The sequence below is a fragment of the Mus caroli genome, unplaced genomic scaffold, assembly GCF_978045245.1.
Source record: "Mus caroli unplaced genomic scaffold, Mus_caroli_1 scaffold_10, whole genome shotgun sequence".
Classification (NCBI taxonomy): domain Eukaryota; kingdom Metazoa; phylum Chordata; class Mammalia; order Rodentia; family Muridae; genus Mus; species Mus caroli.
In genome coordinates, this window is record NW_028227265.1 from 108,048,773 (window position 1) to 108,062,543 (window position 13,771).

At 43.6% G+C, this 13,771-nt stretch overlaps 1 protein-coding gene across 5 annotated transcripts in view; it reads left to right on the forward strand.

The window, feature by feature from the left end:
* LOC110300147 (serine/threonine-protein kinase Nek5) overlaps positions 1–13,771 on the forward strand; it is a 45,562-nt gene that overhangs the window by 13,000 nt on the left and 18,791 nt on the right. For 3 of the 5 annotated variants that reach the window (XM_085844326.1, XM_085844327.1, XM_085844330.1), the window contains exons 7-14: positions 1,851–1,937; positions 3,157–3,211; positions 5,162–5,362; positions 5,439–5,521; positions 8,003–8,069; positions 8,684–8,803; positions 10,255–10,341; positions 11,286–11,378. In XM_085844326.1, the coding sequence (XP_085700452.1) occupies positions 1,851–1,937; positions 3,157–3,211; positions 5,162–5,362; positions 5,439–5,521; positions 8,003–8,069; positions 8,684–8,803; positions 10,255–10,341; positions 11,286–11,378 (793 nt within the window). The remainder of the gene's footprint in view (positions 1–1,850; positions 1,938–3,156; positions 3,212–5,161; positions 5,363–5,438; positions 5,522–8,002; positions 8,070–8,683; positions 8,804–10,254; positions 10,342–11,285; positions 11,379–13,771) is intronic. The other 2 variants (XM_085844328.1, XM_085844329.1) reach the window with 1 other exon arrangement.

Below are 13,771 nucleotides of genomic sequence, written 5' to 3' on the forward strand. Positions count from 1 at the left end.
GATAGTTTTTATATTTTCCAAATTTTAGAGCACAGAACTGCATTACACTGACAGCTAGAAAAACAGAAATCTTGTTATATCTAAGAGATTTATTAATAACAATTATGCCCCTTGTGGACTCTAAGTCATAATATATGTAATTATTATTATTACTACTACTATTATTATTGTTGGTATTCATATTACTTCTTTGCTGTGCTATGGCTCAGGGCAACCACTCTATCACTTATTCACATACCTAGCCATAGGATGTGTTTACATTAAAAATATATAGACCTATTTGTAGCTATGTCTTAGTTAAGGTTTTACTGCTGTGAACAGACACCATGACCAAGGCAACTCTTAAAGGGCAACATTTAACCGGGACTGGCTTATAGGTTCAGAGGTTCAGTCCATTATCATCAAGGCGGGAACATGGCAGTGTCCAGGAAGGCATGGGCCTGGAGGAGCTGATAGTTCTAGATCTTCATCTGAAGGCTGTTAGCAGATTACTGGCTTCCAGGCAGCTAGGAATAGGGTTTCAAGAAGCCTACACCCACAGGGACCTACTCCACCAAGGCCACACCTACTTCTACAGGGCCACACCTTCTAATAGTGCCGTTCCCTGGGCCAAGCATATATAAACCATAACAATATATGTGTACAGATTTTAATATATTTTTAATAGATACATTTATTTTATCTGTATGAGTATTTTGCTTGCATGCCTGCATGTATGTATGCTATATGCATGTCTGGTGCCTATGGAAGTCAGAAGAGGGCATTAGATCCTCTGGGACTGGAGTTAGAGATGATTGTGAGCCATGATGTTGAGTGCGGAGAACTGAACCTAAGTCCTCTGTGAGAACAAGAGCTTCTAACCACCTTTTTTTAAAAAAAGATAGATTTATTTATTTATTTTTTTAGATTTATTTATTTATTATATATATGTACACCGTACCGTTCTTCAGATCTCATTACGGATGGTTGTGAGCCATCATGTGGTTGCTGGGATTTGAACTCAGGACCTTTGGAAGAGCAGTCAGTGCTCTCAGTGCTCTTAACCGCTGAGCCATCTCTCCAGCCCCTAAAGATTTATTAATTATTATTATATCTAAGTACACTGTAGCTGTCTTCAGATGTACCAGAAGAGAGCTTCAGATCTCTTTAAAGATGGTTGTGAGCCACCATGTGGTTGCTGGGATTTGAACTCAGGACCTTTGGAAGAGCAGTCAGTGCTATTAACCGCTAAGCCATCTCTCCAGACCTCTAACCACCTTTTTAATCTGTGTAATATTTGTGTGATATTTGGGGTCTAATGTAACTCAAGTTATTCTTTAACTTGTAATGTAGCTGAGGCTGGCCTTGAGCTTCTTATCTTTATGCCTTTACTTCCCCAGTACTAGAAGCATCAACTCTCTGGCTTTCTCGCTCTGTCTGTCTGTCTGTCTGTCTGTATGTGTGTGTCTTTGTCTCTGTCCCTCTCTTTCCATATGTATATGTGTGTGTTTACATATGTGTGTATATATACATTTTAGGGGTTGCTTTTGTTTTGCTTGTTGAGACAAAGACCTCTCTATGTATCCCTGGCTGTTCTGGAACTAACTCACTATATAGGGAGATCTGGCTTTCAGCTCACAGAGATCTGCCTGCTTCTGCCTCCCAAGTGTTGGGATTAAAGGCACGAATTATCAGACGTGATTAGGGATTGAATTGTAAGGGTAAAAACTTATTGTCTTTGCTAGTCTGTGGTTCATATGAAATGTCTTACTTTCTTCTAATATGTGTGTGAATACAATTTTGTTATTCATGTTTACAATTTTCCTTGTCTTTCTCACTAATTAAACATGTTTTTTATTCTAATTCCCTAGCTCCATGGAACTTGCTCAAACATGTGCTGGGACACCTTACTACCTGTCCCCAGAGATCTGTCAGAACAGGCCGTACAACAATAAAACGTGAGTTGCTCTTGGTTGGAGAATATCGGTCAAATCTGGTGGATGACACTGAGCTGTAGAGACTGAGGTTCTCATCTCTTTTCTCCTGATCCTGGTGCCTTTTCTTTTTCTTCATGTGAATTCCAGTGGCAAACTGTGACTGATAATATTCCCTGAAGCCTTTGGACTTAAGACAAAGCAATTTCTCTTCATTTAAAGATATAAGAAAAAAAAAAGACAAAAAAAAAAAAAAAAAAAGACAAAGAGTAACATTATTAGGGCTGGAGAGATGGCTAAGTGGTTAGAGCTCAGACCACTTTTGCAGAGGACCCAAGTTCAATTTACAGCCATGTGTCTGGTGGCTCACAACCACCTGCAGCTCCAGCTCCAGGGGATCTGTCACCTCTAGTCTCCATGGGTGCTTGCACTCACTTGTACACACATACACAGACACACAGAGACACACAACTAAGATTGTGTCCCCTAAGAGTGTCAGAAGGTACACCCACCCAAGTCTCACCAACATGACTGTCCAAACCCGACACAAGTAGACATAGTAATGTGGTTGGGTGAGGGGCTGGGGAGAAGCTTCTGAGGGATCAGGTCTACACAAAAAACCACAGACAAGGGAGGAAGGCTGGGAGTGGGAGAGACTGTCTTCTGTTGAGAGTGAACCAAGCCCAGCATGAATATGTGTGCCTTGACCTGAGCCGCCTGCCAGGCCAAAGACCCTAGAGCCGTAGCTTTCAACCTTCCTAATACTGCATCCCCTTGCTACAGCTCCTCGTGGCATGATGTCCCCAACCGTAAAAGCATTTCACTGCTACTTCATAAGTGTAATCTTGCTACTGTTGTAAACCATAATGCAAATATTGATGGAGATGATGATTTTTCAAAGGATTGTGGTCCACAGGTTGAGAACCACTGCTCCAGAGCCCCAGACCCATGGAGGGATGCCAATGCCTTCCCCTGGGGTGAGCTTCAGAGGCACAGCAAAGGCTTCCCTGGGGACAGAGTGCAAATGTAGACTGTGTGCTGAGTATGTCCACCATTGCTTCCTTCCCCCCCGCCCCCCCGGATGCCTTCAGCCTGTCTTCTGATCTTAGAATTGATGATGTATTTGAAAGCACCTGTAAACAAATGTTCTGACCTATAGCTACACACAGGTATATAAGAGGTAAAGAGTTCTACCGACAATCGCCACCATTTTCTGGCCATGTAAAAGCTCTCTCTTCTCCAGGGACATCTGGTCTCTTGGCTGTGTCTTATATGAGCTCTGCACACTCAAGCATCCTGTGAGTATGTTCATCCTCATGTAAATCCTGGATTACTAAACACATGTATGTGAGATTAACTTCTAGGAGAAAAAAGGTTCATGTTTGATTTCATTAGATTGTTTCAAAATGACATCTGTATGTGTGAGAGAGAAACAGACAGACAGAGGCAGAGAGACAGAGACTGATATATATAGCAGCGTGTGCCTATAGTCCCATCAATTCAGGAATTCAAGATGAATATGAACAGCAGAGAGGGAACTCATTGTTTTAAAATGTTAAAACCAAACCCAGGAGATGGTAGCGGGACTGGGTTTACAGTTAGTTTGGGCTACATAGCAAGATGCAGAGTCTCTGTCTGTCTATGTGCCAGCTTGCCTGTCTGCCTCTCTCTCTCTCTCTCTCTCTCTCTCTCTCTCTCTCATACACACACACACACAAACACACACACACAAAGAGAGAGAGAGAGAGAGAGAGAGAGAGAGAGAGAGAGAGAGAGAGAGAGAGAGAGAAGAGATGCATATTAGACTACAAGGTGTCTCACTAATACTATAAAGTAAAAGGTCCAAGTCAGAGACTAGCATGTGGCAAATGCTCCCATTGGACGTATGTTCTTTAGAGGTAAAGCATGTGTGGGCGAACTCTGTAGGAGATGAAGCACACACATCTAAGGTTCTTTCAGTTGTCACATGGGATCTGCTGATTGCTCCAGCAACAAGCCTTGACGACCAAAAAGCATTGTGATTTCTCCACGATTTATTGGAATCTGTCCACGTAGGCATCATCTACCTGGCATGCAGAAAAGTTCCAAGGCCCGCAGAAGCAAATCATATAATCAGAGTAAACCATATTATTTGCATAAATGTCTTAGACAAACATTTAGGCAGGAGTGGGATTTCTCTGCAAATCCCAGGTCCCAGAGACTTCGGATAAGCCCAGTACTGTAGGCAGGACTTTCCTGGGATAGCTTGCTTGTCAGCTCTTGTCTACATAGCTGTCTTCATTGTCTCTGTTGCTAATGCCATACAGCTCACATCCGAACAAAACTTGCACTTTCTGCTACATTGTCATATGCAACATATTTTATATAAATAAATGGTACTCTTGTACAGTGGAAGACATTATTGTGGATAAGTTTATGAGTAAATATTTATGTTAGAGCATTTGAAAAATCAAGTGGTAAACTGTCACGTCAGTGTGGATCTCTCTGTAAAATAAAGAGGTTGTGAAGTTATACATATTTTTCTGTTTATAACTTCCCATGCCTTCCAGCTTTTAAATGTAAGTAAATGGTGTTTTGGTAGTAAAAAATCAAGAATAATGGAAATGGTTTTAGTTAAAAATTAGGGATTAAGGTTGTAGTTCATAGGTAGATCATATACTGTACAAATGCAGGGCCCTGGATTCAACTGACAGCACCAAAACCAAAACCAAAATGAAGATACTAAAAGTGTAAAACTGTTTATAAGTAACATGGGATCTCTTAGCTTAACTGCTTGAGGTATCCTCTTACAACAGGACTACAGGATAGGGCAAAGCATGCTTTCCACTGCAACTTAGAAATATTTGTAGGCTGGGGATGTAGTTCAAGGGTAGAGCATCTGCTGGAATTCTCAAGGCTCTGTGCTGATGCCAAGTACAATAACAGACAGACAGACAGACAGACAGACAGACAGACAGATAGGATATGGGTAGGTAGGTAGGTACGTAGATAGATGATAGAGAAGTCAGCCAGCCAGCCAGAATATGGGTAGGTAGGTAGGTAGGAAGGTAGACAATAAAGACATACATACATACATACATATATACATACATACAGACAGACAGACAGAATACAGGTAGATAGGTAGATAGATGATTGCTACACAGACAGACAGATAGATGGGCAGACAGCTCTTGCTTCCTGGTGTATTCATTACTTTATCTACCAGTACTTAGCTTGTCTCTGATGGGTTACCTTTATCCTTTCAGTTTGAGAGCAACAACTTCCACCATCTGGTTCTGAAGATTTGTCAAGGACGTGTTGCTCCCATATCGCCCCACTTCTCTCGTGACCTACAGTCCTTGATACCTCAGCTCTTCAGAGTGTCTCCCCGGGACCGGCCATCCATTACTTCCCTTTTGAAAAGGCCCTTTTTAGAAACTCTTATTGCCCGATCCTCGTATCCTGAGGTAGGTCTGGGGGTGACTCTAGATTTTAGTAGGGATTTTGGATGATAAGTCTTTGACATGTACATTTAATTTTTAGGTCTGTTCAAGAAGAATTCAGTCCCACGCTCACATGGAGAATGTGGCCATCGGCCCCACAGCTTGTTGGAGAGTTAGTCCATGGTAGGATCATGTAACTATGTCATTAAAAAGCATGCGTGGGTGGCTGGGAGTGTGGCCTGGAGGCATACCACTTGCCTAGCTTGCCCAAGACGCTGAGTTCCATCCTCAGCATCACAAAAATGAAATAACCCCCAAATTTTTAAGATTTATTTATTTTATGTATATGAATACACTACACCTGTCTTCAGACATACCAGAAGAGGACATTGGATCCCATTACAGATGGTTGTGAGCCACCATATGGTTGCTGGGAATTGAACTCTGGACTTCTGAAAGAGCAGCTAGTGCTCTTAACCGCTGAAGTGTCTTTCCAGGCCCCAGATTTAATTCTCAGCAGGGCATCAACTGCACCTGTGATCCCAGCACTTGGAGAACTGAATCAAAAGGATGACAGGTGCTAGACCTCAGCCATGGATGACCCTGAAAGAAAAGCCCAAAGCTATCATGTTACACTCTGTCAAAAAAAAACAAAAAACAAAAACAAAAAACAAAAAACCCAACCCTTTGAGGTTGGTGTGTTGCTCTTGGTTGTCAGGTTGCCCTTGACAATCATGAAGAGGGCCTGGTTTGATCTTTATAGAATGGGAGAAACAGAAAGTAGAGCATCAATATCCTTATGTGATTTATAAGTATGATAGTATGATAGTATGACAGGTTTTTAAAAATATTTTTTATTAGGTATTTTCCTCATTTATATTTCCAATGCTATCCCAAAAGTCCCCCATGCCCTCCTCCCCCCCACTCCCCTACCCACCCACTCCCACTTTTTGGCCCTGGCGTTCCCCTGTACTGGGGCATATAAAGTTTGCAAGTCCAATGGGCCTCTCTTTCCAGTGATGGCCGACTAGGCCATCTTTTGATACATATGCAGCTAGAGTCAAGAGCTCCTGGGTACTGGTTAGTTCATAATGTTGCTCCCCCTATAGGGTTGCAGATCCCTTTAGCTCCTTGGGTACATTCTCTAGTTCCTCCATTGGATCCATCCAATAGCTGACTGTGAGCATCCACTTCTGTGTTTGCTAGGCCCCGACATAGTCTTACAAGAGACAGCTATATCAGGGTGCTTTCAGCAAAATCTTGCTAGTGTATGCAATGGTGTCAGCGTTTGGAAGCTGATTATGGGATGGATCTCGGGTATGGCAGTCTCTAGATGGTCCATCCTTTCGTCACAGCTCCAAACTTTGTCTCTGTAACTCCTTCCATGGGTGTTCCATTCCCAATTCTAGGAAGGGGCAAAGTATGATGGGGTTTTTACACCACTGTGTGAGATGTGCTCGCCTCAAATCTTGTTGCAAAACCAGTACATTAGCTTCTCTCTCTCTCTCTGTGTATATATATATATATATATATATAGTGTGTATGTGTGTGTGTGGTGTGTTTGTGTGTGTATATATGTGTGTGTATCTGTATGTGTGTGCATGGGTATGTGTATATGTGTGTTTGGTGTATGTATGTGTATGTATATGTACATGTGTATGTGTGTGTGTGTGATGTGTGGTGTGTATGATGTGTGTGTGTGTGAGTGTGTATGTGTGTGTAGAACAGACAGGCAGCCATGTGACGTGGAGAGCAGCGAGCTATCGGTCATCATGGCAAGCTGCAGAAAAGTTAGCCCGACTCTGCGTCCTTCCCCTCACCAGAGCTGAGGACAGAAAGACCAAATCCTGCTTTGCAGAAAGAAAACTCAGTAGATTAGAGAATCTGTGTAACCCTTCCAGCGACCCTAACTGAGACTCACCCTCCCCTCCTCTCTTTAGAATTAACTATGTCTGGTGTGTATGCGTGAGAGTGTACAGAGGTCATAAGACAGCAGTGTTACGTTTTCTTCTCACCATGTGGGTCCTGGGAGTTGAACTCAGGTGGTCAGGTCTCGTGGACAGCATCCTTCCTTACTCACTGAGCCTGGTCACAAGTGGCCTCTCTTCCTCTAGCTTCCGGAGATTTCTAGGCAATCTTTGCCATCTTTGGTTTGAAGTTTCAGGACTCTAATCTTTGCCTTTATCACAAAGTATTTGACTGAGGTCTCCTCCTATTCTCGTTTTCTTTCTTTTTTCTTCCTTCCTTCTTTCCTTCCTTTCTCTCTCTCTCTCTCTCAAAAAACCCATTTTATTTAAAATGTATCCTCTTGACTTCAAAGCTTTTCTTTGCTGAAGTTGTATTCTGTAACTTTGCACTTCAGAGTACAAATGAAGTATGGGTTCTCTCACTAAGGTAAAAATCCACGCATGGAGTTGCTGCCTGAGATGATTAGTGAAAAGGGTTAGTTACAGCCCGGGAGTGTTAGAGCTGAGCATTAGAGCATGTGCCAATCCCCTGCACCACAAAAGACAGGGGCAGGAGGGGAAGGAAGAGGAAGAAGAGGAGGAAGAAGAGGCAGAGGAGGAGAAGGAGGAGGGGGAGGAGGAGGGGAGGAGAAAATGAAAGGAGAAAGTAGGAAGAGGAGCTAGCTTTCCGTTTAAGCAGAACATTCTTATTTCTCAGGTCTGCTGCCTACCTTCAGAGGAAACATGAGGCTCAGCAATATAAGTTAAAAGTGGAAAGACAATTGGTGAGTAAGGCTCTGCCCATGGGAGCTCAGGGCTTTCCTAAAGGCTTCTCTGTTCCCAGACATTAAACATGGGTCCAAGTTCATTCTGCTGTGAAATCAAGGCCATCCAGCATGTACTTTACTTCTTACTTATAGACAGAATCTCCCTGTTTAGTCCAGGACTCTCCTGGAATTCATTATGAATAGCAAGTTGACCTAAAGCTCTTGCTGATCCTCCTGCCTCAGCCTCTTGGTTGGGGGAGTACAGACATGGGCCACTAGGCTTGGCTTATATCGCTTTTATTTTGAATTGTTCAAAAGTTTAAGTTCTTATTCTCTTTATCACACCCTGGGGCTGTTGAACCCCAGCAGAACGTAATCTACAGCTACAACTGCCCAGTTCAACAAATGGCACAGGTGAGAGCACGCGGTAACCAAGGCTTATAAACAACACCAGTGACTCTGCTTTAAAATGCCATTTTAATCTTTGATGCTTCAATTAAGAAAATTCTGCTATGCACCAGAAAATCTCCCATGCAGATTACTTGGTGGAATATTTCTTGTCTCGAGTAAATAGTCCGGGTTAAGGCAGAATATGCGAGTATTCCTCATACATTATTTCATTGAATAAACAGGGTCTTCGTCCATCTTCTGTGGAGGAGCCACATCCAAACGAGAGAGAAAAGCTACAAAGTCACTGGGAGGAGACTAAATTCCAGGAGCTTCAGTACAGGAAGAACAAAATGAAGGACCAGGTTGGAAAATGTCCAGCTCTTTCTGCCATTTTACATATGTCACTGTCTGTCAGATTGCAGCCTTTCCTGCCATATGCCAACAGCATCCCTATGGACACACAGAGCTGAGTTCACACGCTTCCTATAGAGTGACTGACTACCCATCATTAATTAGGGTGATTCTTATCAGTTCTATCATAGTGAAACACAAACATAAAGCAGTAGCAATATTGTATTTTGAGTTTGGAGGCTGACAGGGAAAACCAATGTGTGCAGTCATGTGTCCGAAGCATGAACACAGTAGGGATGCTGGCTTCTAGAGAAGACATACTGTCTTGGTTGTTCACGTGTGTGAGTTTGTGCTGGGATCTAGGCATCTGGAGTTATGATGTGTAAGGGGATTTTTTGATATAGATTTCTAGTCTAGTCTTTCTTGAGTGGATGTTCAGTTCTTTGATTACTATTGTCTAGCCAAGTGTGGTGGCTGTGGGTTCTCTCTTGTAGAGGAGGGGGAAGATCCTGGGTTTGCACTAAGAGGCAAGTCCCAAGAGGATTGAGGTGCTCTGGGAGGAGGCAGACACTGCCTGTAGGCAGACACTGCAGGACTAAGAGTAAGTCTGGAGAGACTGTAATGGAGCATAGGAAAGAGGAGAAAACCTGAGTCCCAGCCTAATAAGCAGCCTTGGGTTCCTAGTGGAAAGAGGTTCTGTAAATAGGCAGAGTTACAAAGGACTGGAGATGGTAGAATGAAAGGCTGAAAGGTGTTTGCAAGAGGAACTAGAGGGACCCTGGGTCCACACCAAGCAGCTAAGTCCCTAGTGGGTGGGAGTGGGTGGTGCTCATTTTCTCAAAAAGGAGTCTACTCATATTGATTGAGGGGCGACTCTACTCCAGCATGACTTCATTTTACCTAAAGCCATCTGCAAAGATCCTATGATCAAAAGTTACATTCTGAGGCTCTGGGTAGTAGCACTCCAGTGTAGGTGACGGTGATGGTGATGGAGATTGATGGTGATGGTGATGGTGATGGTGATGAGTGACGTCTGCATGTTTACTCCAGGCTAGTCTTGAACTCTTGAACTTAAGTACTTGATTTTCCTATTTCACCCTTCCATGTAGTTAGGACTAAAGGTGTGCACCCCAGCTTTAACATATATTTTGAGGAGCTACACATTCAACTAATACAGAAATAGAATATGCAGAGTAGCTGCACATGATTTGGAACTGTAAAAAACAAAGATCTCTGTTCTATATAGTGTCCCATACAGTGTTCTATACAGTGTCCTATATAGTGCTCCATACAGTGTTCCATATAGGGCTCCATGGCCTCCCAGGCTATGAAATACCACAGCCAAAATGAGTATATTGTTACATTTAGAAACAACTTATTTTCTAATGATTACTTATATGTTTCTAAAATTTTAGGTTATGTAGAGATTATTTTCAAGTTTGAGGTTGGCTTTGCTTTTCAGGAATATTGGAAACAGCTGGAAGAAATCCGCCAACAGTACCACAATGACATGAAGGAAATTAAAAAGAAAATGGGGAGAGAGCTGAAGGTAAGCTCACCCTACTACAGTGAACATTGCTCTGTCAATTTAGACATGATGAAATGACTAGATATTAAAAGCAATGAGCTTGGGCTGGAGAGCTGGCTCAGATGTTAAGAGCACTGACTGTTCTTCCAGAGGTCCTGAGTTCAATTAATTCCTAGCAACCACATGGAGGCCTTCAACCATCTGTATAGAATCTGATGCCCTCTTCTGGTGTGTCTGAAGACAGCTACAGTGTACTTAGATACATTAGATAAATAATATTTTAAAAAAAGCAATGAGCCTAATATAAGTGTTTATGCTTAGCATATACAAGGCCCTGTGTGCAATGCAATCCTTACCCACATGTACATATGCACACGTGGATGTGCACACACATCCACACCCATCCACACACTCATGCGCAATGAATACATACACACAAGCATACATGCGTGCATTCATACATACATGGACACATGTAAGTACACACAGAGTCATGGATACAACATGGAGGGATGGAGGGAGGGAGGGAGGGAGAGAGGAAGGGAGAGAGAGAGAGAGAGAGAGAGAGAGAGAGAGAGAGAGAGAGAGAGACCCCTGAATCAAATTTCTTTCTTCTTTAAATATAACTATTAACAACTACAACTAATGCTCCCTGCCCCCAAGTGCAGCCAACAATTGTGCCCAGGGGCCCTCACGTTTACATACCCTGGGAAACGTTCCTGGAATCCCAAACGTCATACAATTGCAGAAACTATCTTCAGCTGACAAAACCACGCCTCTGCTAGAGCAGGAAGCAAGTTATGATCAGCTGCCGCAGGCCATCAGAAGCGGCCCCATATCCGTGCACCTGGGATTAAAATGAAAGCACATTCCGATAATATTAAATGAAATGGAAATTTCAAACTCTCACTACAGTAAGAAGCTTCAGAGCTGACCTCACTGACGGTGTGTAATCTGTATTATAGGAGAGTGCAAACCTCAGTCATAGAACCTATTTGGTTAAGAGGAGTGACCTGCCCTCCTGCCCTGATGCACCTGAGGAAGAAGTCTTCAAGCAGGTAGAGATAGCTATTGCCAGAGGCGTGTGAGCTTCTGAGTGAGGGGCTCAGGGGCAGGTCTGACCTCCTGCTGTGGCATGCAGTCACGTGGGGACCTTTTCAAACTCTCAGATGCTCTTTCATCAGTTCCCCTCTTCTGTTTCTAGCATTCTCCCTCCCACATCATCCTCTAGGCAATTGCTCACGCGCTTTCTGTGACAATGAATTAGTTTGCATTTTGCAGATGTGAGCGCAGCATATAAATGCAATCCACCCTTAGTGTTCCCTCTGCTGGCTTCTTTCAGGAAGCATCATTGTACTTAATAGGGTTGAGTCTCATCTATGGTGCTTGTATTGTTTATTGCCCCTTGTCACTGCTGAGTGTATTCCCCTATATAGATATAGCAAAGTTTATTGTCAACTCAACAATAGATGGATATTTAGATAGTTCCCAGCTTTTGGCTATTGCAAACAGCTGGGCCCATCATGGGCACTGTATGTTATCAAGGGCGCACTCTTGTATGTCAGGGTACAGACTCAGTACGGTTCTCTTGGGACAGGGTCTACAACTAACCCTGCAGCTGAGCAATTTAAGCTAGGCTAGCTATCCAGGTTTGCCCAGAGTGTCTTAGGATGGAGGCTGGTTCAGCTGCAAGTTCTCACACAGCACCCAGTGTAGATTCTCTAGAGAGACAACATTTCTTCAAGGTTCAAACAGTCTCAAAACAATTTCTCAGCCTCTACTGATTGACCCAACCATAGCAAAGGCTTAAAGTGAAGCCAGACGTAAAGGCTTCACTATAAATTCCACTTAAAGCCAGGCATGAAGGCTTTACTATACATACCACTATACTTCTTCCTGAATAACTCATGATCATCTTGCCTTATCCTCTTGAGTAGCTGGAATTCCATTTACCATCATGCCTGACTGGTATGTATGCACATGTGTGGGTCCACAGACATGTGTGTGTGTGTGTGTGTGTGCATGTATGTGGAAGGTAGAGGTTAACCTCAAGCGTTGTTCCTTAGAAGTCATAGACCTTGTTTTTTTTTAGGGTGAGGTCTTTCACTGGGCTGGGTCTGGCCAAGTTTGCTAGACTTGTGAGCCCCAGGAATCTGTCTGTGCCTTCCCAGTACTGGGATTATAATTGTGTGCCACCTTGCCCAGCTATTTGTAAATACTTCCAGTAGATCAAACTGTCTTCAGTGCTCTCAAGGCAACCCTTTGCCAACTGAGCTATCACCTGAGCTATATTTAGTTGGTTAAGAAACTGCTACGTTTGTTAGCAAAGGGGCCGTTATATTCCCACCAGCATGGTGTGAACTCTGCTTCTCCTGTGCCAGGGTTCTCTCCTCATTGGGACTCTGTCCTTCAAACTCTAGCAACGTTGGTAACCCCATGTTCTCAGCCTGTCTCATCAATAGAACAGTTTCCCAGACCAGCGAACTATCTGGAGCATAGGCAAGGGGAGTTGCTGGGTTCATCTCACTGGTTGCTGCTTGTGTCTGATGTCGAATGTGGTTGCGGTTGTTTTAGGCAGGCGAGTCAATATGGTCCCCGGTACTTTCCCTCCACTGGAAGCTGGAGTCTGGAAACCCACTTCTTGTGAGGGATAGGGGCAATGAAAAGCTCTATCCTGAACAAATTCAGCTAGAGATCTGAGGATCACACAGCCACTCTAGGAACCCAACCCTGCTATTCCCACTGCATGGAAACTGTTTTGCTTGGACTCTCTTGTGCTAAAGTCCAATATCCAGGCCCCAAATCGAATGCCAAGTAACCTTTCTTTCTTTCTTTCTTTCTTTCTTTCTTTCTTTCTTTCTTTCTTTCTCTCTCTCTCTCTCTCTCTCTCTCTCTCTCTCTCTCTCTCTCTCTCTCTTTCTTTCTTTTTGTTTTTTTGTTTTTTTCAAGACAGGGTTTCTCTGTATAGCCCTGGCTGTCCTTGAACTCACTTTGTAGACCAAGCTGGCCTCAAACTCAGAAATCTGCCTGCCTCTGCCTCCCAAATGTTGGGATTAAAGGCGTGCACTTGGATTGGAGCAGAAGCTGTGTTCGACTCACCAGAAGTCTTAAGATCCTATGGCGGGTGTTGTGGGTAGCTGGCAAGTGTCAGCCGACCCTGCGCCCTAGCTACCCTGGTGCTGTTCTGACCGGAAGAGGCTTGTGGCCCTACTCAGGCCGGATTTCTGCCTCCCCAACCAAAGCAGTCTCAGGTCCCGCGTGATTGGACTGGAGCAGAAGCTGTGTTCCACTCACCAGAAGTCTCAAAATCCTGTGGCGGGGGTCGTGGGTAGCTGGCAGGTCAGTCGGCCATCACTGGAAAGAGAGGCCCATTGGACTTGCAAACTTTATATGCCCCAATATAGGGGAATGCCAGGGCCAAAAGAATGGGAATGGGTGGGTAGGGAAGTGG